This window comes from Trachinotus anak, unplaced genomic scaffold (assembly GCF_046630095.1).
Source record: "Trachinotus anak isolate AG129_WGS33_773 ecotype Australia unplaced genomic scaffold, CSIRO_AGI_Tana_v1 ptg000014l, whole genome shotgun sequence".
NCBI classification, from domain to species: domain Eukaryota; kingdom Metazoa; phylum Chordata; class Actinopteri; order Carangiformes; family Carangidae; genus Trachinotus; species Trachinotus anak.
Genome location: NW_027273865.1, coordinates 9,352,397 through 9,375,997, shown reverse-complemented (window position 1 = coordinate 9,375,997; position 23,601 = coordinate 9,352,397). Strand labels below are relative to the sequence as shown.

Sequence of the window (23,601 nt, the reverse complement as noted above, 5' to 3'; positions counted from 1 at the left end):
TCAAAGGGCAAAAACACCAGTGTTAGCAGACCAGTGGTACACAGTGAGGCCAAGCATCAGGGCTGGAGATTATCAGGGCTTGGGGATTTCAAGCAAAAACAAGCAATATACCACATGGTCAAATCAAAATGGGAGTGCTGTACAGAGCTTCCATGCAGCCTTATATCTGTCTTTTGCTCTCTAATGGCTCTGAACGGAGGCACAACACCAATATCATTTCCATGGTAACCAGGTTGGCCATTCATCCAGGTGAGGCTGAGGCTGAATGAATGACAGCCACATTGGCATTCACATGAGGAAGCGCCTTGGTCACAATGGCATTTAGATCTGAGACAACACAAAGGCACACCCATGCCCCAGAAACATCCAACACCATGAGCAGGTACAGTATAAACATACAGGGTTAATCATGTCTGACCTTCCATATGTGAGATTTAGTCTGCATTGGAATGCATCTCATATAAAAGTTAGGAAGTTAAGATCTGAAGTGGCTCAGTATGTCCGATCACAGTTGTATCAAAAGGGGGGCGTGAGACAGAAATGACTACTTCTGCGTTTGCCACACTTCAAGCCGACACCTCTCCATCAATGAGAGAGGAGCCTTGAAAAGCTATCAAACTTTGAAATCGTAGTGTGAAGCTTTCTCAGTCAATATTCGAGACTCCATCGGGAGCCAGACCACTTGTCACACACTCACAGTCAAGACAGAGTGAGACATTTCTGACTGACAACTTGACAGGTGCAGTTCAATAATAAAGAAGGGGTGGTGGGGTGGGGGGGTGGGGGTGGAGATTAGATACAAGCTCTTTCGGTGTGCACTGTCACCTCTCCTCACTCCCTGACCAATCCCTGTTAGGGAGGTATGATTTCACAGCACAATGTCCTCACATTCCCTCTTGTTCATTTATCATAATGATGAATCAGAGTTCATAGTTGGGATAATAATGGAGCGTTTCATTGCCCATAGCAAACTCCCATCCCAAATCAACAGAAACCACAGTGTTGCCTATCGATGGTGTAGCATTCAGCATTACAGTAAAATACAACTTACCATTCTTCATGTTTTATCTTTATGAACTACCACTAACCTGTGCGACAGCTATTGTGTATGCTAACCATAACTGCAACTACAGGGTATTACTATAATTGCTGCTGTAGAACTAGATCTCTGAAAATGTCTGAACTTCGACCTACGGTCATTTATTGCAAGAAAATTAAGAGGTTCTTGCCATAACCTCAAGTAAGAGCAGACTATGGGTAGTAGAGGTTATTTTCATTTTCTTCAGATTGCTGTAAAATTGTATGACCAAAAAAATCTGAATTGTTGCAACGCAACATCTTGCACTCTTTCTGTTTATTTAGACTTCTTTGTAAGTCCTTCCACTGACAAGCCAGCTGGTTCCAGTAAGGCCAAACTCTTCCCATTTGGCTGGTTTCTCCATGTAATCCCTTTTCGGGGATGTGTATTTGTCAAAGATACACACAGTTGGGAATGGTACAGATGGCTACAGATTTACTGCCTTCCCGTTTGGCCTTCTGCAGCTCGGATATCTTGTGGCTCTCACAATGCTGGGCCTGATACAGAGCTCCTAAATCATGCTCTGGCAAGGGCTCAGTTCCCTCCCTTCTCTTCCTCTGCTCTGTTTCATCCCACACACTGCACTACTAACTACTGACTAAAAATATGGTCCAACACCTTACAGATTGGGCCATTTCACTGTGCTGTGCTGCCCTGGCACTGTCCTTTCTCACACTCTCTTCATCAATATTTCCTTCTTTCCCTTACCTCCATCCTCTATGATACTATGATAAAAATGACATTATGTGAATGTTCTTTAAGTTATTGGTTTTTGCTTGTATGTATGAGTGTTTGTAACCGGATGTCAAAAACAAAAATTTCAGTGATGCTCACCTTGATTTCACCAAATAAAAGAAAGAAATCTATTTGTGAATCATCTTTATTGTAGCCACTAGTTCGTGGAGGGTTTACGTAACTGGAGATGTTTTTTTTATTAATTAAGTAAAGATGTTTCCTATTGCTCTGGACAGATAACAGGTCAAAACATCAATGGTACTGTCTATGTGATGTGGTCACAAGATATCTATTTTTTTTTTAATCTTTATATTTTTATTTGCTTATCTTTTCCCGATGGCCTGAGATTAATCTTGGGCTCACTCTATACCCGTGGCACTACCTTTAATCTTCCTTTCTATCTTTTAAATTACATCTAAAAAATATAAAATACTTTTGGGAAATGCTGTATGAGGGAGATGGACCAAAAAAAGGGAGAGGGAGGCCCGTAGAGCTGCATAGATCAAAAACTCAAGCAAATCAAGAGGAAGCCAGTGTGTGACAGTTTCACAGCTTGGCTCAGGGCAAACTCACACTGGTCTTGTTTTGATTCAGAGACCTTTAATGACATGTGAGAGGCTCCTTCCTGTCCCCTCCTAAGGAAACACATGATCAGGCGCCCATATTTAATTCATGACAAGTCACATCTGCCTGGTTTGGAGAAGGCTCAGCATAAAACAGCAGTCCGGGTGAAAAGAACAAATGGACAGAGAGAAAGACATCCATTCAGTACACCCAGACACAAACTCAGAAGCATTTCTTCCTCACACGTTCAATCATATTTTATTCAGAAGTCGACAGCAATTACTGTCTCTTCCCACAGGCAGAGTTGAATGTGTAATTTCCTCCATCTTCTTGGAAGCTGACAGTTTGACAATCGCAGAACAGCCACTGCTGTTTTGGCAACCAAAGTCCTGCCACTGAGGCAGTGTCTGGGTTTTTCTGCCAGTCAAGCCTGTCTTGACACACAAACTTCTGCCATTCATTTCCTCTCCCTCCTTTGTCCTGCTGTATGTTTCTTGTTCCAGCATTTATTTTGTTTCTACAAAAACACACCTTTCTTCCCTTATGCCCATTTTCACTACTTTCTCTGACAATATACTATCTTAAGTGTTCAGATTTGGTTCTGCCTTGACCTTTCTATAGGGAAATAAAATCAGATTGCCCGCTCAGTGTTGTGGAGCTCAGAAGGATAGAAGCTCGTCCAAAACAAACAGATCTCAGTTTTGTCTTCCAAAAATCCACAGATGGCCTCAAGACTTGCAAGTTAAACACGTCCTGGACCATATGAGATGACAATGTCTGAGCCTATCAGACTGCCAGCCCACACACTCATTGCAAAGGACAGGGTCTAGAGTGTAAAGAGGCTTCAGTTTGAGTCACTACACTTGATAAATCTGTGCTTTAGCACGTTGAGACCTACACAAATGATAAAAACAAAAACCTAAAAAAAAATAAAAAATAAATGAAAAATGTGCACTTGGCAAAGACAATTATTTGGCACATTTTGTGGCAGCTGTTTGTATTGTGAAATTTAAAGACTGAAGGATATACTCAGTGATGCCTTCTTAATTAAAAATAAAAGTGCTTTGAAGTGATAAAATTGTGTTGATGCAGAAAAACCCTAAAGATTAATTGGTGTGACATTAGTCAGAACGAAGTGTTTTACATATTTTTGAATGAAATACTATGTATTTCATTGATTAGGTTGAAAACAGATATTGATACTAATCACAAATGAAAGTGATCCATAATTAAAGAGATCCCCTGGAGTTTTGTCTGTTTGGGTTCTTGATACAAATCATATCAAATCATCAGACAGACTTGGTGTAACAGTGTTTTTTGTGTTAGTAATCCAGGTAGAACTATAAGTCTCCAAAAACTATAAACACAATTTGCAAACAACAATTCTAAGAGTAGACATTATGATGTAACACCTGTGCTAATCACATACAGTAATTTTAAAGCAATGGCAATTGATTGTCAAGCAGTCAGGTGCAGTAGTGTGTATGGAGCGGGCATGCAGGATGGGATCAAATCAGAGCGATGGGTACTTACCGACAGGGCGAGCTGGAGACACAACAATGGAAGAGTGGATACACAAAAGAAACAAATTAAGACACGGACACACAAACACGTAAAACGACAGAAGAGGAACAGAACAAACATAAATAAAATGAGACAAAAAGAAATCAAAGTCAGAACGAATGACATGTTATGTTGGGGCCAACACATTTTTGGCACAGGGAAACATGACAGAGAGGATCCAGTAGCTTTTGTCCACTGGAGAGTTAGTTTCTTTTTTGATAAGCTCTGATAAGCTTTGATAAGTCTCTTTCTCAGACTCCTGAACGATTAAGGTGTTTGGGAATGAGCGCCGACTGGTGGTCAACAATGTTCAATCACATTCAATTCCCTGTGGGGGCAGCTGCTTCTGCTCCTGAGAGACAAATATACTACTGGATCTTCACTGCTTGCATTAATGAAATCTACAATTCTACAGGTGGTGTGTGTTTGTAACAGCAAGGCGAGGGTGTGTTTATAACTAGTGCTGATGGATAGGGCAGAAAAAAGAGAGCAAGAGGAAGAAACGGAGCAAAAAAGATTTCAAAGACTAAGTGAAGACAGCATGTGGGTTACATCCAAAGACTAGAGCTTCTGACACCCCAACACTCTGTCCAGAAGAGCTGATGCAGGTAGTGGTTCTTCAAAATACAATAGACTGCATGTGTTACTGTGCTACTGTACGTGTCTTCACTGTCAAGTAAAACACAAAGATGCTACTTAAAAAAAAAAAAAAAACACCTGCTTCCAAATGGGATATAAAAGAGAAATCAAGCCAGACTTTGTTTTATCTCCCTTTGGCCCCCTGTGTTGCTCTAAAGCACTCCACTGGGACCTTAAACACTTGGGTTTAATGGGAAGAAGAGTGGTGAGAGGAAAGAGGGAAAATTATGGTTAGAATGTTTTTATTAACCTTGCAAACCCCAGGTGTGGGACCGGCGGTGTGCACCAGTAATCTGTGAAATGGCTTTGCTGACTTTGTGGTTACAGCATGGAGGGTTAGCGTGGCTAGCAGACCACCACCACAGGGGGGGAGGGTGGCAGAGTGTGTCGACGCTGCACTTGGAAATGTAAATAATTAAACAGATTCATAGACTGTCTACATCTCTTGGCTGAGGGAGTCAGCATTCTGGATTTCCATTTGAGTACAGGAGACCCTATGGAATAAACTGCCAATCAAACGCTGGTTTATAAGTACAATGACCTCAGCGGTCTGTGACTTCTCTAAGTGTTGTTATGTGCTAACTAATGTGAAAAAATAACAAAGAACAAAGGTGTTTTGTACCTCTGACTGTGAGCGTGGCGGAGGCCTCTAGCTTTCCCACACGGTTTTCTGCCACACAGGTGAACATGCCCTCGTCGTTAATGGAAGCCTTCTTCACTCTCAGCACGTAGTCGTCCTTGTCATACTTGATCTCATACCTGTCAACACAGATGTGATATCATGAAGTTCAAGTTGCCCATTCAGCATCAAATGCAAATACGACAAATTCAGTAAAAACATTAATCCTGCAAACAAATAAGATGTGCTTCAGTATTTCAGCCATGAACTGTTGAATTGTCTGCTAGTAGCCGTGAAAAGTGTATTTCTTCTTGGAGAGGTAGACAGAAGTACAACTGTTCATTCTGACAAATGGAGATTGCAAGGAGGAGGATCAATTATTCAACAATGAGACACAGTTTGAGAGAGGTGTGCATTCGGTTGGAACCCACAAAACTCGTTCAATATTCATGAGATGTTTCTCTCTCTCTCTCTCTCTCTCTCTCTCTCTCTCTCTGTATATATATTTGTTTAAACCATATTCAGAGGTTTGTTTGTGTGAGCAAACGTAACACAAATGTACGTTTGCAATGCATTTTAACTGACTGAATCCATACAGCAACTACACTAAAGCAAAGTTGGCCCTGATTTCAATTCCACTGCAGCAGCGAAATGTTTGTGTTTCTGTGTGTTTGCAGATGGTTGTATGTGTGTCTAGACCTGTATGAATTGTATGGCAGTTGACAGGGAGGGGGTGATGCTGCTCTGGTTTGTTGTTCCACTCTGTAATTGAAGGGGGTGCTGGCCTGGCAGCGTGTAAGTAGTGTGGTGGCAGGGGTGGTGGGCCTGTGTGACAGTGGTCTGTCAGCCTGACAACCTGTCTGCTGTCCACAGACTGTCACTCACAGACACTGAGAACAGGGTTGAGATGAGCAGATAAAAGGGCCACTCCATTTGAGCTTGACACTATGTTGCCACTTTGAATCCCGACTGTATTACCTCTTTATTATAATGTATGTCTCTGTGCCAAAAAAACACAGTTGTAGTACAGAAACAAGTAAGAACACATAAAAGAACCAAAAGCAGTGATGTCTGCCCAACACAGAGCTGACCCCCTCAGAGATTGAAAATGCAGTCACATAATGGTTTCAGAACAAACTACACTGGCCATGCTCATTGTAATGAAGAGATATGCCAGGCAACGCAACAGTATGTGTTTTTAATAGCCTATGGATGACAACAGAGTTCTAGAGGAACAATGTATATTAGGTTTTGGCTACAAAGACATTTATAAAAAGATAAGGATTAATAAAAAGACAAAGATATATATCATACTCGGGATTCGTTCATAATATAAAAGTGTTTACTCTGACTAGTGCATTAAACAGATGTGGCAATAAACTCTGGTTTACAGCAATATTTCTGAAGTGACTTCAGAGTAACAGTATGCTATGGTCCATTTCCCTCGGAAAGACCCCTCTGCTCGACCATCAGGTGTATTGATGGCTGCTTGCCACTGGCAGCTGCAAAACTAATCTCTCCTGTCTATCCATGTCTTATTTTTTTTCATCTGCTGTTATGACATTTCCTGAGAAGGCATTCAAAGGCAGCTTTATTGAAGCACATTCCTCAACTCTGACTGCCAGTTCCACCTCTCCACACAGGTACTTAAGGAGCCATAATGATTATTTGACTGAGTCATGACTGAATGCTTTGTTCCACAGAGAGGGGATGTACAGTTCAGGTAATGGTAGGGGACGTGAATAAAGCATTTATTGTTGACTCTGAGTGAGTGGCATCCAAAGGAATGAAGCAGAACCTTTTGGGACAAGCTTGCTGTCAGATGTAAAACAAACAAGCTAATAGGAAGCTCATACACCCTGCCCTGTGGCTAGGATGGGTAGCACAGCATGAACTCCTGACTTGGAAGAGGAGGAAGAGATGAGCAAAACGGTGACAGGAACAAGTTAGGGCTTAGGGAAAACATCATGACTCCCTAACAAACCATGATGAGAGCAAGTGAGCAAGTTAATTGTTCCCAGTACTCTCAATCAACCCACACCAACCAGCTCCGTGTCAACAGAGGCAACAAGAAGGTAATGTTTCATTTCAGACACTGATGGTGCAGCCCTATTTTTACTACATTCTGCTGACTTACTTCACCTCCACTGCGGGCTAATGTAGTTTTCCTGGTTTTTCACTCCAGTCTCAAGAATCAAGAGCAATCATGACACAGAAGCGACACACAGATGATCTACAGCAGCCCTTTTCATTCAAATATTGTAACAAGACTAAAAGTCTACACCCATGCTAGTAGTTATGTGAGGCTGTGCTTCTGTGCAGCAATGCTTCCAACTGTATGCTAACATGCTGATGTTAAGGTCATATTAGGTTTGCCATGTTTACCATGTGAGTTTAGTGTGTAAGCATGTTAACATTTGCTGATTAGCACTAAAGACGAAGTACAGCCAAGGCTGATGGGTATGTCATTAGTTTTAATGAATATGAGTTTTCCAAGGTTCACCAAGGTCATTATGATTAATTCACTCTGTGCAGTGCATGTCTAACCCTAACCTAATTTCATAGTAATCCATCCAATAGCTGTTGAGACATTCATTCAAAACCTCATGTCAACCTCATGGTGTCACTAAAGAAAAAGTCAGAGGATTACAAAGTCAACAGGATTCATCCTATGGACTGATAACCAAAACATTACAACTCCTGGGGGGCAGGCGATTGATCTTTCACTTTACGTCAAGAACAGGCATGAGAGCTATTGCCATCACTTATTGAAGCACGAACAGTTCAACTGCTCGTAAAGGTTCCCACAGCCGGATCGAGCCCTTGCAGTGTGGAGAACCCACGTATACACATAGTGGACAAAATGCTTATTGTTCTTGGTCCTGTCTCCATCAATCTCTCAAAACAGAACCTCAGGCTGGTCCATGACTTATTAGAGGGAAACATGAGCCCAGTCAATCTGTAATCAACTTCCTATATGGAGTCAGCCTAGATGACAAGATGAGTGGAAATACTCAGGGATAAGGGGTGGCTGTGGCCACACACACATATGCAAGTACACACAGCAAGGGAACAGTAGCTCTTTATTGCGAGCGGATTGGGGCAGAGCTCTGTTCTCTATTAGAGGAGGAATGTAATTGCACATGTAGAAGGGCTGTGGAAAGGATAGAAGAGCCAAGTTCACCCTGCTGGACTCTCCCTCCTTTTCAAACAGAAAAGGCACACTGTACACACACACACACACACACACACACACACACACACACACACACACACACACACACACACACACACACACACACACACACACACACACACTCACTCACATAGAGAACAAAGTATACAATCATCCAACACATATCCACACATGTGCAGAGTCATTCACTAAAGCGGGGGGATGAGGAGTGATGGGAATGTAAGCAAATGCCAAGACAAAACAGCATTTTTCTGGGTTGTCAACTCGATGTGTTAGCTGCCCGTAGAAGGCTGTAACTGAGATGAAAACTTTATTGGACACACTTTAAAAGCATTACATCTCACAGATCATCTTAAAGGATTCGACTTTAAACTGTCTATCAGGAACACAGTCACCCGTGTTCCACCTTGAGACTTGTGCCAATGCACTCACATTAAGAGAATCTTATCTCTTGGTTGTGTGTGTCTACACTTATACACAAAATGAATAAACCTGAGAGGATCTTATCTGCCTCTCCTCTGTGTACATGTGAATAGGGCCGACAGTAGACTGAATGGTTGTGCAACAACTCTGAGCACATGAGTCAGACTCTAGATACAATAAAGGACTAATTCCAGCCTGGTCTCTAGCCTGACTGCTTCCCTCTCTGCTCCATTTATTTCTGACAGTCTGATCCAGTTTTACACCATCTGACTGCTACTTTACCTCATCCTGATCAAAGGAGCTGGAGTCTACCTGTCCAGGCCTTGTCACACATGAGAGGGAATCAATTAACTGCTATTGCTTCTCATCTTCCTTCTGTAAGGCCCTTAGCCAGAGCTCCACTCCCTCTTTGCACCCCTCATGGCTTAGCAGGGTCAGGGCCTTCCCAACTGTCTGACTGACACTCATCACCTTATCCAACATTAATCAAAGATCAGTGCGGCAAGATTTCAACCCTGTGGCTGTGGCTGGGGGGGGGGGGGGGGGGGGGGGGGCAGATTGATCCTAAATTTGTCTCGTCTTCTACTCATCACCACAGCAACAGTGGCAGCAGTGCAGTCTTTACTTAGTCAAAGTGGTTTGGAGCAGATGGAATGGTTGCGCTGGAAAATGCTGCAGGATCAAGCGGGAAACAAAGAAACAGCAAAGTACAGCTCACTGACTGATTCCTGGAAGCGCAGTTCCTCTCTCAGTTCATTTGTGTGTATGTGTGTGAAGAACAAAGGATGCACAAACACCAAAAGCACTGAGAAAGTCAGAACTATAGTATTTCTGCAATGGTGCTTTCTCAGCAGCAAAGCAAGAAGAGGACTATTTTTCTACTACTGCATGAAGGTGAAAGAAAATCTCTGACACATAATGAATGATCGATTGCACATTTTCTAAATAATGCTGAATAGTATTTTCTATATTCCTTACTATGTACAAAATAGTATTACACTGTTATTGACACAATCAGTGTCAGTAGATAAAAGATATAATATATGCCCAATCATTCCACTGCTGATCCTCTCACCACCCCCTTACACATGCGCTCTCATAAATACCAGAAGTATCCACTTATATATCAAGGGAAGTAATGGAGACAGGAACCGTAGCCTGCCGTCTTTTTATTCTGCTGAGTTGCGGAGGTGAGAAATCACTGAAACTGGATGGTCAGCATAACAAAGGCGCTGCTGTCACACCAGCTTTAACAGCTCTCTCAAACTGAATGACCCACACACCTCTATCATACACAAACCCACACACACGCACCACCAAGGGATTGAGTGAGAAAGAGACGCTTTTCTGCTGAATGTTGCAGGGGCTGTGCTGTGGAGGTCAACAGGGATTGGGAGGGCGGGGGGGGGGGGGGGGGGGGGGGGGGGGGCAGAATACAGATGGGCTGCAAGACCAAAGGGGCTCTGATAAGGCATAGAAAAGGGCACAAGGGTCCAGAGCAAATGAGGAGGGAGAGGGAAACCAAAGGAGGAAAAGACTTGGGCTACACCCTGAGCTGGTAGGAAGTTAGAGATAACACACACTGCCTACAGTCTTTTCACTGGGATGCAAAGGCTGCTGCACAATCTCTTCCATTTGGAGACGAATCTCTCGAGCGCTCCTTTCCTGGCTCTCTGATGTGGAAGTAACGATCTTGTAATTTCCCCAAGATTCTGCAGAGATGCTTAACAGACGGATATTAATCTGATACTGATATTAACACAAATGAAGACACTTTTACAAATAAGAAATTTGGTAAGAACTAAAGAAGCACAACCGAATATGGTGGAATAAAATTTTAGCCACATCATGGAAGGGTTCTGTAGATACTCTATGTAGCGTAAGTCTGTGTGAGTCTTCACAATATTTCGTGATACATGCTCTGTTATCCAGCTGCTTGAAGACAAATGCCAAAGATTTTCCCCAGGGAAGACACACTACTCCATCATCTGAATCTAATCGTATGTATATTGGTAAAAAGAGTGAACCCTTTTGTGCTGGATTTATTTCTCCAGGGGAGGCTGGGTGATTTTAATATTACATGTGCTGGTCAGTGATTTTAATCCCGCCCCGAGCGCATACATGTGATTTTTCTCCTCCCACCATGGTAATAATTAAAGCACCAATTACCAACTGTTGTTCAGCACACTTATTGGTCCTCTCCTACGAGACGCCTTGTATTTTATTTCATTAGCTCAGCATGCATATGGTGAGGAGTTCTGTGTGACAAAGGAAGAAGCTGAAAAGGCTTTTGTGGCCTGATAGAAACACGCAGTCCTATTTGCTAGCCCACATGATGAAGAAAAAGGGAAAGCCATTACAAGAGCCGATCTAATTTCAGCTCCAGGTAATTATTCTGACTTGGCTAGTCCGCCCTCCTATAACTAATTTCATGTGTAGTGGATTACATGTATTTAACACTGTCAACTCACCGACTCCAGTTCTTCTTACTGGGGGGATTTCAATTTAAACTTGATATCTTTGTCTCTTTGAACAACAGGTACTGTAATTTAGCATCAGTTTAAATGCAGGCTAGAAAGATGAGTTTTACTGGTGTCCCCTCCTCCTGGAATATTAATCCCGTCCAAAGAAAATTTGTCTACCAATAAAATTTAAGGTTAAGTTTTGAATCATTAATTGGGCCATGCTCCATAGTGTGCGTATAGAAAATATGAATGACAGTGCCTTAAACAACATTGTTCATAACTTCGCCTTAGTATTTTTAAAATAAGAATATGGCCAAGAGTCAATGTCAGTGTTTCACTAACACAGATAAATATCTAAATTCCCAATGAAAATTAATCCACCCATAATAATGGTGCACCTGTTGTTCTTTGACATTTTAATTTAGAGTTTCCAGGTGGACACTCTGACATGTGCCAGTAATTTTAACGGTTTCACAGGGATATCTCCAGGGATTTCTCATCATAATGCATGGTGAAAAATATGGAAGTGACCCACTTTATTACACTGCTGGACTGTTGACATGTGTCCCAGAGTAGATGAGCTTGTTTGGTGATTAGATTTTTACAAACACAGTGAAATACCCACAGTGAGGTAAAAGAGCAGCACTGTTGTCTTTGTCCTCTAAGTGAAACCATTCTTATGCTGCCTCTATCTCCTGTTCCCTCCCACAGAGACTGAAGCCAGTGCCATCCTGGCGTGCTTTATGTCTATGTGCCAGTGTGTGTGTGTGTGTTTGCCTGGGAGCCTGCTGGAGCCACTGAGCATATTAAAGACCTGTTTACTCAGCTGAGGCTCCATTTCCCTTCCTCCTAGTTTAAAAGTTGCACACACACAAACACCCAGAGAAAGACACAGGCGTATGTGATGTGTGTAAAGGGACCAGCAAAGACAAGTTGAAACAATTAGATGGCAAAGCAGGAATGGCCTCACTAAGTATCTTTCTTTACACAGCTTACCATTATAATAAGGACAGAGTAACCTTTTCGTATAAAGAGCAAACAAAGACCACCCCTCCCCACTGCATATAGAAGTGCTTGATCTTAAGTCGTCTTTTATTCCTATGGAGGCAACAACTACTGATACAGCTACAGAGGCCCATGGTGTAGTGAAACAATGGCTGTACTTCAGGAGCTGTTTTTATTTCTTCCCCTCTCTGAGCACTTGCCAGTTATCAAACTGGAAGATATTCTTGCGTGGGATTTTGAACAATTCCTCTGTCAGTCAGAGAAAAGCCATGTTTGATGTTTATTAAGTGAGGATAAGAAGTACAGAAAGCAGGAACAGATCGTCACTTAACAATATGAGGAGTCTTCTTTTTGGCGTGCAACAAAGGCAGCAGAAAATGTCAGAATTAGAATATCGCAATCCTCAAGCTTGCTTCCTGCTTCAAAGCAAAACTGCAGAAATAAATATAGCGAGGAAAACAAAAGTTCTCCCAGTGTGATTAAAACCACTGCGATATTTATCGTTTATTAATTTTGGCAGTATCTTTTTCATGTGTTCTGTTCTCTTTCCATATCCAAATAAGGCTGAACTTCAAAGGGATGATACAGTTAGCAAGGACGCGGGCACATGACACTCATCCTACTCCATTATAAATCTGTTAATTAGTGTACAAAATGAACTCATTTCCAGAGCCAACTCTCTATCAAAGACATGAGTGAAACACTTTTATGTGTTTGCTTTGGCACAGTGCTCATGTCCCACTGCCCAGTGAACCAAATCCTTATCAGACACAAACAACCCGCCCACGCTCAGCTCTGCAGCTAGCCTTGAGAGATGTCAGGTCCGCTGAGTGTATGCTTTATGACGTGATCCAAGCCGTGTGTGACTGGCCTGCTGGCTGGGGACAGAACGCTGGTCTCTTTGAAGTCCACTCCTGACAATGACCCTGCTGTTGACTGTGAGTCCAGTGACTCATGGTGAAGCAACAGGCTGACACGCAGGACCCAACAAGAGCAGTATCACCATATCATCAGTGGCTTTTTACAGGTCGTCAGACAGACTACAGCTTGAAATGGAACTAGCATGCTGCTGTAAATTATAGACCTTTATTGCTTTTTCTTACATCAGTCTCTGTTTTTGCAAGTATGAGTGTGTGCATGTGTCATGTCAGTGGGGGGACACAGTCTGAGTGGGGTTAAATGTGTAAGGAAGGGAGTGATTATCTCCTGGTTTCAGAGGTGCCTGTGCCAAGATTTCACCTGAACAGCTGCACCTGTAAACAGACACCTGAGGGTCACGTCAGTTGCTATACTCTGTCTCTTCGTATCGCCTGTCATTCTGTCTGTCTCTGTCTCTTTTTTCTGCTCCTCTTAATGTCTACTTTTCAACCTGTCTTCCCACTTACCTGTCACTCACTTTTAATTGTCGAGCTCAATATCTGTTTGTCTTCATGTCGAGCCCTTCCTGACATGAGACACTGTCTACCCCTGTTAAGGCAGCTGTTTTCTGGGGCACCCAGGGATGGAGTCATTTTATCCAGAATACGTAATGTGCACTATGTACAGCCTAATGGGGCTATTTATTGGCCCCTGGCAGCCAAGCCAGGTGAGGGCTGGCAGTGTGAGTTATCATTAGTTCGAAACAGTCACTCAGACTGACATCAGCTCCTTTGCATGACGTGCAGCCTGTCACATCAGTACTACACATTTACACACACACCGATATGCACAGGAAAACACACACTCAAACCTGGCTGCTCATATACTGTAAAATAGAGGAAAGAGAGGAAACAATCTCACCACTGTCTTAAGAAACTTTCTCCTCAGAAATAGGGTTTTTTTGTGTTTTTTTAAAATATTATTTAACAGGTGCTTACCTCCCACGAGGAACATCAATATCATCTTTCCTCCAGCGTACATTGGGTTGGGGGTCTCCTTGTACCTGGCAGCGAAACTCTACTGTCTCCTCTTCCAGCACCACCTGGTTGATGGGCCTCCGGAGGAAAGTTGGTCGCTCTGCAGGAAGGAGCAGAAATAGACAATTTCATTATGTCAGTTTGCGACTCTACAGTATGCGTATTATTCCATACAGTGGACTCTGCCTGCAGAATAATCCCCTTTCTAATAATAATCTTTAATAACTCATATTCTGTGATCACTTGTGATTTTTGCTCTTGCTTGATCATTACATAGGCAAAGAAACAGAGCAATGCCACTAAAGCACTGACTGAACCCGTGACTGAATCCTTCGACACTATAGGAAGTGAGGCCTTTTCAACTAACTTATTCATTATATTTCTCACTCTTTGTAACTTCTTGACCACTTAATGCCTAAATATCAGACATGGTGCACGTGCTCTAGATTGTATGTAACTCAGTGAGCAGTGTCGCAAAAAGCATGATCGTCGAGGATTAAAATTCAGCTTTGATTTTCCCTGAAAGTATTTCCACTTCTGAGCTTGATGTACATCAGACACATAGTCCAGGTTGACAATTACACAGTAACTGAGTTTATGCTGGAGAAATAAAGCTTACCAAACACTGTGACTTGTGCTGTCTCGCTGTCCCTTTCTCCAACCATGTTGGTGCCCACACAGATGTACATGCCAGCATCGCTCTTTCTTGTGTTGGAGATCATTAGTTTCCCCCCTCGAATCTAAAGAAAAAAAAAAAACAACAACATTTTCCCTTAAAAATACAGAACGCATTGACAAAAGTTCTTCCTATTCAATCAAGTTTTGAAACCAGATGGTAATGGTACTCACGGTGATCCTGTCATCCTTGTCATCAATTCGCACTTTGTCCTTCTTCCAGTAGATGGTGGGTTCAGGATGGCCTCTGGGAGGAACACACTCAAGGATCGCTGGCTCTCCTGCTGCCACCACCACATCTGTAGGGTTTTGTCTGAAGTCATCTCGCAGCACTGAAGGGAAAAAAGGAGGAAACGGCTCAGGAAGAGTACAGTTGTGTGGTACACTTTTTTCTTTTTAAACCCAAACGCCTAAATGTTTAAGTTCACCATTTTTCAAATGTCTTTGTATGCATTACGTTATGTGTATAACACAGCGTGATTGCAAGCGGCATTCATTGTGGCTATTTAAATGGGATGTGCAGATTCATCTGACTAGGCAAGCACAAGTGAAAGCTAATTGGAGCTAATGGAGGTCCCTGTGGAGGAAGCAGAACAAACAGAGACAGAATGCCCTGAAGCCTTGTGTCATTCACATGTGAGAGCTCACAGGGGTGCAAACACTGCTTCACTTTGCTGGCATGTACACACACTGACTTCCACACAACCAGATATGTGCTAACACACAAAAAGACAGTAGGTGGTCTGATGAACAACTGTGTCCTTGTATCTAATCACCCCCAGGTAGGCCTTTCATCACCGAGATAGCCTCTCAGCCTAGTGCTCAGTGATACACAAAACTACCTCATTATCAAACAACGAAAAATGATGTCACACACAAACACACAGACACAGAATTGTGAATTTACACACACAAACATACTAAACTGTGAGAACTTAAAATCCTCAGTTAATGGTGTATTCAGAGGAGGATACAATTTCCATACTAATGAGTGAACGTACAAAATACCTATGCCATTAAAAAAAAACGGTTTAAAGGTACAAACTGGGGGTCACTCTGGCTCTCCTGCTGTGTGTACTTCCACAGATCTTTCACCATTTGATCTACAATAAATCTAATCCATGGAGTAGCACTTTAGGAATTTCAGCTTTGGCAGCGTGTCCATCTGTGCAGAAACGAGGAACACGTGATTCCTCTGATGGATAAAAGGACTGAGCTTGTTGGATGGTGTTTGAAGATGCTTGAGGAGGGCTAAATTAAGGGCAGCACCACAGGTCCTTATGTAAATTCCACGTGGCACAGGGGACAATGGCAGGGATGGCCGGGATTATAAGAGGGGATAACTCGTCCCTGCGCTCCAGGCTTCTCTCATCTCTTCATTCACTCTTCTTACCCTCTCTACAGAAAGCCAAGCAGCCATTGTCTTCTTATTTATTTATTTAGACCAAGGGGAAGCAGGGCAGAGGAATGGAGGAAGCTTTCAACCCAATTATCCTGGGGATGCACAGGGATACAGAGTGGGACTTCAGTGTGACATGAATTCAAATGAAACCTTTACACAGGGGCGATTGGAGAGAATATAGAAGAGGTAGAAGTATAGGTTTTCTCTCTCTCTCATGCAGGGCTGCCCTTTAATCTAAAGAGCTCAGGTAATTAGCCAGCTCCAGAGTGGCAGACCCCCCGGTCAGAGTGGGCATAACAGCCACCACCACTGGCTTCTGTGTATTTGCATTACAAACAGAAGTCCTGCTGTTTAAAATCATAGCCTGGTTTGGACCATACACTGTCTGTTGTTTTCAAGATCACATTTGATTTAATTGCTTCTTTTCATTCATTGCTGATAGCACCCATGGGATTTTTGTCAGAATCAATTTTCTCTGAAACAACAGTGACAAAAGAAACACTGGTTAGGTGCATCATTACTGTGCTCGTGCCATGCTGTCTAATCTAATGCAATACTGCACAGTGCGTCACAGTAAATGCTTCCCCACAATGTAGTCTAAATAAATACACAAAAAGTAGAAACAAAGAAAACAAACAAAAACGGAGTAGGCACACACGCTGCAGCAAATAAAATACGACATACACACACTTGTTGAGGACAAGACAAACATTGGGTTACAAACAGCTACAAGCAAACAAACAGATGATACAACACTGGTCAAAGGATTATGCCCTGTGTGTTGGTTCAGGGCTTGCTAATACTAAGACTCTGAGCAGATACATTTACTAAGTAAATGAGGGGAGGGGCAAATCCAAATAGACTTTAGTTCACTATCTAATCCTAACTACAAGGCCACTGGCATCAAGGTCAACCTCCTATGGTTAAAGCACACACTCAACTCAAATATCCATCCCCTCAGTGTAAGGTTTGCCTTGCTCCATTACAGTGTGAGCATGTATCTCTTCCATGGTTGCCTGCAGGCACCTCCATGGGCTTCGCTTCACTATGTCAGCTATCATAAGGCAAGTGAAAGCTTTTATATTAGACTCATAACATGACCGTTTTCTCTGTTAATCTCTGTGAGGTGCATTCGATATGGGCATATCATTAAGTGGGTCTGTGTGTTTGCTGAAACTGAACTCTCCACCTCTGAGGCCCTGTAGGCATCCAGGCCTGTATCACTCGGCAGACGTGAGGTAATTGCCTTTCTATCCCCCTGAAACACTCAACTCATCTTCCACTGAAAACATCTCACCTCCCATGGAGTTCCAGCAGGCCCCAAACTCTGCCTTCTTGCTCACTTGCTTATTAATATTTATATATTTTTTACATTTACACCTCTCTGTTGGCAAGTGCTACATCTGTCAATCCGGCTGCAGGCAAAAATGAATCCATATCTGAAAAATATTAATCTGCCTTTGCCTCTCGTATTATATTTATTTATTTATTCCCTCCAAATATCAGAGGAGTGGGCTGATTTGAATGAGGGAGTAGCAGGCAGGGGGCAAAGCATGGCAAATTTGCAGCTCCCTCAGCTGGCACTGTTTCAACACCTCGGAACTTAAAGGGGAGGGATTCAGGTTGCAACTTGCACTGTGAAACAGCCAAGGGGTTGAGATTGAAAGTCTTTGCCAAAATAAAAACACAAAGGAGACACCCACGCAGTTACTTTGTAAACCAGATTGTCCTACATTGACAGAGGGGGGCTTATGCCAGAAACCATTAGGGAGGTCTACATGTGCGTGTTCTAACCTAAGAAAGACTCAGCAAACAAAAAAAAACAGCCGGACGCAGACAAGTGACGGCACAAGCATCCGGCATCATAGCACAGAGGTGGCAGGGCAAGGACAGGACGAGGAGATATTTTGTACAGTGTGCCCTCTTCTCCCACCCAAGATATTACTCACTGGAGGATGACAGTGCTTGTCGGTAAGATTAGTGGGAAGCCTTGACTGAAGCTTCCAGCCAGCATACTGAGATAAGTGCTGACAAACACATTCACCTACAGGAGCGTACCTAGCTCTGGTTCACAAAGGTCGCACTTGCTGCCACAACACCACAGACTGATGTCTAAAATCTAATTTTTTCCTCCATGCTGACATTCACATCACTTTGATAGACATTCGGCACACACACAAAAAACTACACACAACCCTGACAAACTGTGAGGCATTCTTAAAAGCTGCAGGGCTTGGTATCTTTTTGTAATACTGAACATGTGGATGTTTGTGTATGTTTGTGGCTGTTATTATTTTTCCCTCTCTATTTACTGCAGAGGAAGGCCCTCCGTGCTTTTATAGATACTCTCCTGAGTCAGAGGCTAAGAAACACAGAGAGAGATTACAACAGCTAGAAGCCTGGGGGCCATAGCCCGGCACCCAGAACCACCACCTTCTACCCACACTCTGATTAGAAAATAAACCATATACACACACACACACACACACACACACACATATAAACAGGGAGAGCTGTAGAGAGGTAGCTCCAAGCTATAATATCATTTCATTCGAGTGCTTTTTGCGCTTCATCCGGCAGAGTGCTATTACAATACAGCCATTTTCAATTCCACCCTTAGAGAAGACAGACAATATATATGTCACTTGACAAAACATACCAAACCTACTCTATGTGCTGTCATTGGTGTTTTGTATTACTGTTGATGCTGAGGGCAGAAGAGGGATAATGCCTCACTATATAATATTACACTGTGAAAGGAGACGCGCTCCATTTGTCTGGATGCAAGCTTTTTCTCCAGCTCTGACTCCCTCATTTGCCCTCCCACCGGCCAGAGCTAACCTTTGCCCCCCCATCCAGATGCAGAAATTACCCCCTCAGCAGGCAGGCAAGCAGCAGGTTCACACATATCCCCTATATTCCTCCAGTGAGGGGTTGCAGGTCAGACCAGAGAAACAGCTGCAAAAATATGGCCGTCTGGCGGTGCCTAAGGCTGTACCCCCTCTGAGAACTGAGTAGAGACTCATCATTAGCACAACTCATCACCATCTCTCTCTGTCTGTCTTATTCTCTCCCAACACCATCAGGGGTCATTTTCTGTCTTTCTTTTTCTCCCATCCCATCGTAGTGTCGTCCTGTGCGTTGCATCTTGCTCCCTCCACTTTCTTTCACGGGCTTGTCAGTGCTTTCTCTTTACTGACTGCAGATGAGGTTCGGCAGATGAAGCCATATACCTGCACACGATCATTCTCCATAGACCATGGCTGTGGCTGATATGATCTCCTCCACCACTCTCCCTATCTGCAAATCCGGAGCTAAGGGATTGTAAATAACACTGTCACTTTCACAGATAAGATGCAGGAAATATGGAAAAGAGTGGAGGTAAAGAGAATCATATGGCCAGCAGTGATATCAGAATGGGGAGAAATCACAGGTGGTGATATCATATGAAATGTGCATCTTTAATGGAGCCTTGGAGGGAATGAAAGAGACAGAGCATGTGCCCTCTTGTGAGAATACTGAGAGAAAAGAGGCAGGACATAACACAACACAACAGGGAATGACGAGGGGAAGCCTGATCAAGGTCAAACTGAAGAGGTGGTGAGGAGTACAAAGGGGTTGAATAGATGGGGCTGACTGTAAATGAATGGAGCGCATTCCATCAAACTCATGCCGCATACTGTGCCTCTACCTCTCATTCAGTAGATAAGCCTAAACAAACATCCTTATTTAAACAGCAGCCCCATTCAAAGCTCATTTTTCAAACAGCACCCCTAATTTGGCCTAACAAGCCCCTGGGCAGCACAGTAATGACAGTGAGACCACAGTGGGTGGATTCTGCTGCCCGATCCAGGAAAAATGTGTGGCACTGCTCCTGAGAGACAATATAATTAACTCTTAATGAACCTGTTTCCTTTACACTCTTTAACAATGCCAAAAGACACACGTACATACAGCACATGTGTAAGACTTTTGGACCCCACTGTACACATTCACACAAACACACACACACACACACAAACACACACACACACGCGCATACAATTCAATTTAGCCTAATCCATGCTTTATGGTAATGTATAGCTCATTAAAATGTTGGTTAAAAACTCATTAAAATTCACTTGAAGAAGTAATGGCTTCATTACAGTAATATGCTGAAAAGCAAAGAAAAAGACAAGTAAGGACAAGGAGAAGAAAGACAGCAGAGAGCGACAGCTTTCTAATCACTTAATTGTTTCTAAAATGGAATACATTTGCATAATAAATAGCGATGTGCTGTATCCTCCGTCTATCTTTTCCCATTCTCATAGCACTCAGTAATTAACAGGCACTACAATTAAAGATGCATTTTGCCCCAAAATGATTTTGGTGGCCATTCCAGCTTTCATTCTGTTGTCTTGTTTATGGTCATGAATGCTTTGGGGGGGGGCTTGGCAGATGCATACAGTACGCTGAAACTGGAGCTGGCTGATACTGACAAACAATGTACCCGTGGGTCTTTGTGCCTGCTCAGATAAGGCATGATGTTGTGCTGATGCTTGTGCTCAGTCCAGAATGGACACTTAACAGCCGGAAGGGGGAGTAAGACGTGAAGGAGGGAGAAGCAGGAGGCAGGGACAGCTCAGACAGAGGCAGCGCAGACAGAGGTAGTGAGGCATCATGATAGAGCAGGTGGGGCTGCTTCCTGTGTCGGGTAAGGGAAGAGGGCAGAGGAAGGAAAGTGAGAGGAAGGAGGGAGGAGGAGGAGGAGGAAGCGCACTCAGGCAGACTGGCAAATGCCTCCTGTTAATGTCTTCTCTCTGAGAAATTAGTCTCCTATTGCATCAGTCCTATCTGAAGGTGAAAGAAGATGTGTATAGAAGATGCTGGAAGTTTATGATAAAGAGTAATAGTGCTATGCTGCAGAATAGCTGAGTAGGCATGTTGAGAGCTGAATCATATGCTGTATTTTGGAAGAGCTGGAAAATCAGACTCTCCACATCTTGCTATGACTGGATGTATTGATTTTCTTCAAAAATTAAACTCTGTGACACAGATTGGTCATGGTTTTCTATTTGCCCAGGATATAAATCTAACTCCAATGGCCTCAAATGTCTGAGGAGACTCAGGCAGGGAAATCTCACATTAGAAGCATGGGTCTCTTATTAAGTCTGACTTTTTGGTTATGAGTTACCGAACAACAGGACTCTAATGCAGCCCGCAGCCTCATATTTATTAAGTCTGGGAAACCCACAGGTCTTAGAATGGAAAATTAAAGACATACTCACTGCACTTTTATCTCATGAGTAAACATACAGAACAAAATCTGCCATCTTGTTGTACTCTTGCAATACCTCAATGTCTTAATATCCCATTATTTTTCAGCCTCCTTATCTCTTTCTCTCACCTGCAGAGTTGTTGTTATTATTTATAACCCCCACAGTTTTCTCGTGTTGCTGTTGAAGTGTAACAGATGTCACAAATCCAGCTGTGACAGTGTCGAACCAGAGGAGTAACTTGAAAATGGGAACAATGTTAAAAGCCACTAGGATAGAAATGTCCTGCATCTGAAAAAGTCTGAAATGCTGTTTGTAAGTCTGTGTGTGTGTGTGTGTGTCTTCGGTATATTTGTGTGGGCTCTGGCCTAATGACATTGAGGTAGTGACCTTCCACGGGGAAAGATAATCCCCTGGATGCTGCTGAACTGTGTCCAGGCTGAGAGAACAGGGCTGGATTCTCTCAGAGACTGCCCAACCACACACACACACACACACACACACACACACACACACACACACACACACACAAGCAAACATACCCGCAGATGCTGAGTCGTTTATCCAGTGTGGCACACTTGTGCCATATGCAGCCTAGTTCTGCAGTCCACTGTGCGAATCTTCATATAACCTTTAATAGCTGTCTCCTCTTTTTTTTTTTTTTTTAAACACCAGCCTATTTGCTTCAGCTCCTTCTGTGTCTATTTTATTGTTTTGGTCTATAATTGGATTGGCAGTAACCGCGGGCAGAGAGCCGTTAGGAGCTTGTAAAAGGTGTCACTCTGCAATGGCAGCCCCGTTTTAATTAAGCTCTCGGCTGGAGTTGAGCAGCTTTTATCTAGCTTAGTCTGATGAGCCCCAAGTGCAAGTGTGCTCCACACCGTACTGCAGGACAAGCAGGAGGAGGAAAGGAGGTGGTCACAACAGCTGTAGATAGCCCAGTTTACTGTATTCAGCTATCCTCCCAAGACACCAATCGACAAGCCTGGACCACAAAGATACTGGGAGACATCATAAAAATTCAGTGTGTTTGTGCGTGTTTGTGTGTGTGTGTGCCACTGCTGTGTCTCCTTGTGCTCATTGTGACAGAGCCCCACCCATCAGTGGTGCGCAGTCATGTGTGTATTGGTGCAGATGCAGAGCCAGCCCCACAACATGGCAGCAGCAAATGGGCACAAACACACATCTAAACAAACACAAGAGCAGAGCAATCTCACACACTGCTGCTGTAAATTCTGAACTAATCCTGCTTTACTGTCCGGCTGCCTGTGTGTGTTTGTGTGTATGTGTGAATGTGTGTGTATGTGAGGCTGATGCTGTAGGCAGTGTTGTACGTGGCATAATGATTAGCGAGGTGTTCATCACAGCCCTTCCTTGCCTGTTCCCCCTCCCCAACCCGCCTAATGGCCTCCTCAGATCATCTTTCCTTCAATCAATACCGCCTGAAGGGAAGAATCCCACACCGAAGGACACTTTGTTCCCCACTGTAGATCACAGGTGACACATTTTCCATACCAGGAATCATCCGGTGGCTCTGGACCAGAACCTTATAGAGGACTTTGAACCTGTTCTGATATCCATCAAATATAAAGGTCTGGCCATTTTCTATGTGGGTGTCTTGGGCAGGGGGTGATACAGTTAGATTTGTGAGCAGAGGAAGGGTGAGGTCTGTCAGTGTGGCAAACAGAAAGACAGAAACTGATAAGGCAGGTGTTAAATCACATGCAGCCAAGATGCAGAGACATTTAAAGAGATTTATTGATTACTTTATAGATCTTAACTCTTGAGGAAGAGCAAAAATTAAACTGGATGCGGAGATGACCTTTACAACAGCCCCACCCATGGATAGTTTTTTTTCTTTTTTTATCCATCTCCACGTCCCAGGGCATATATATGTGAGCTGTTTATGACTGAGGAGGAGGAAGCAATTCACCATTTAGTCAGAATGTGCATCTGAAATTTCCCCTCAGTAGAACCGACACTACTATCATCTTGGAGATGTGTTATATACTTTATGTGTGTCTGTGGAAGCATGACTGAATGCGGCACATAATATCTAAATACTTGGAATAAATTGTTGCAGTGAT

General features: G+C 43.1%; 1 protein-coding gene across 18 annotated transcripts in view; it reads right to left on the bottom strand.

Moving 5' to 3' along the window:
* robo2 (roundabout, axon guidance receptor, homolog 2 (Drosophila)) overlaps positions 1-23,601 on the bottom strand; it is a 314,222-nt gene that overhangs the window by 45,221 nt on the left and 245,400 nt on the right. For 13 of the 18 annotated variants that reach the window (XM_071495715.1, XM_071495714.1, XM_071495713.1 and 10 more), the window contains 5 exons: positions 15,032-15,189; positions 14,802-14,922; positions 14,144-14,282; positions 5,202-5,338; positions 3,911-3,922 (listed from right to left, as the gene is read on the bottom strand). In XM_071495715.1, the coding sequence (XP_071351816.1) occupies positions 3,911-3,922; positions 5,202-5,338; positions 14,144-14,282; positions 14,802-14,922; positions 15,032-15,189 (567 nt within the window). The remainder of the gene's footprint in view (positions 1-3,910; positions 3,923-5,201; positions 5,339-14,143; positions 14,283-14,801; positions 14,923-15,031; positions 15,190-23,601) is intronic. The other 5 variants (XM_071495716.1, XM_071495730.1, XM_071495719.1 and 2 more) reach the window with 1 other exon arrangement.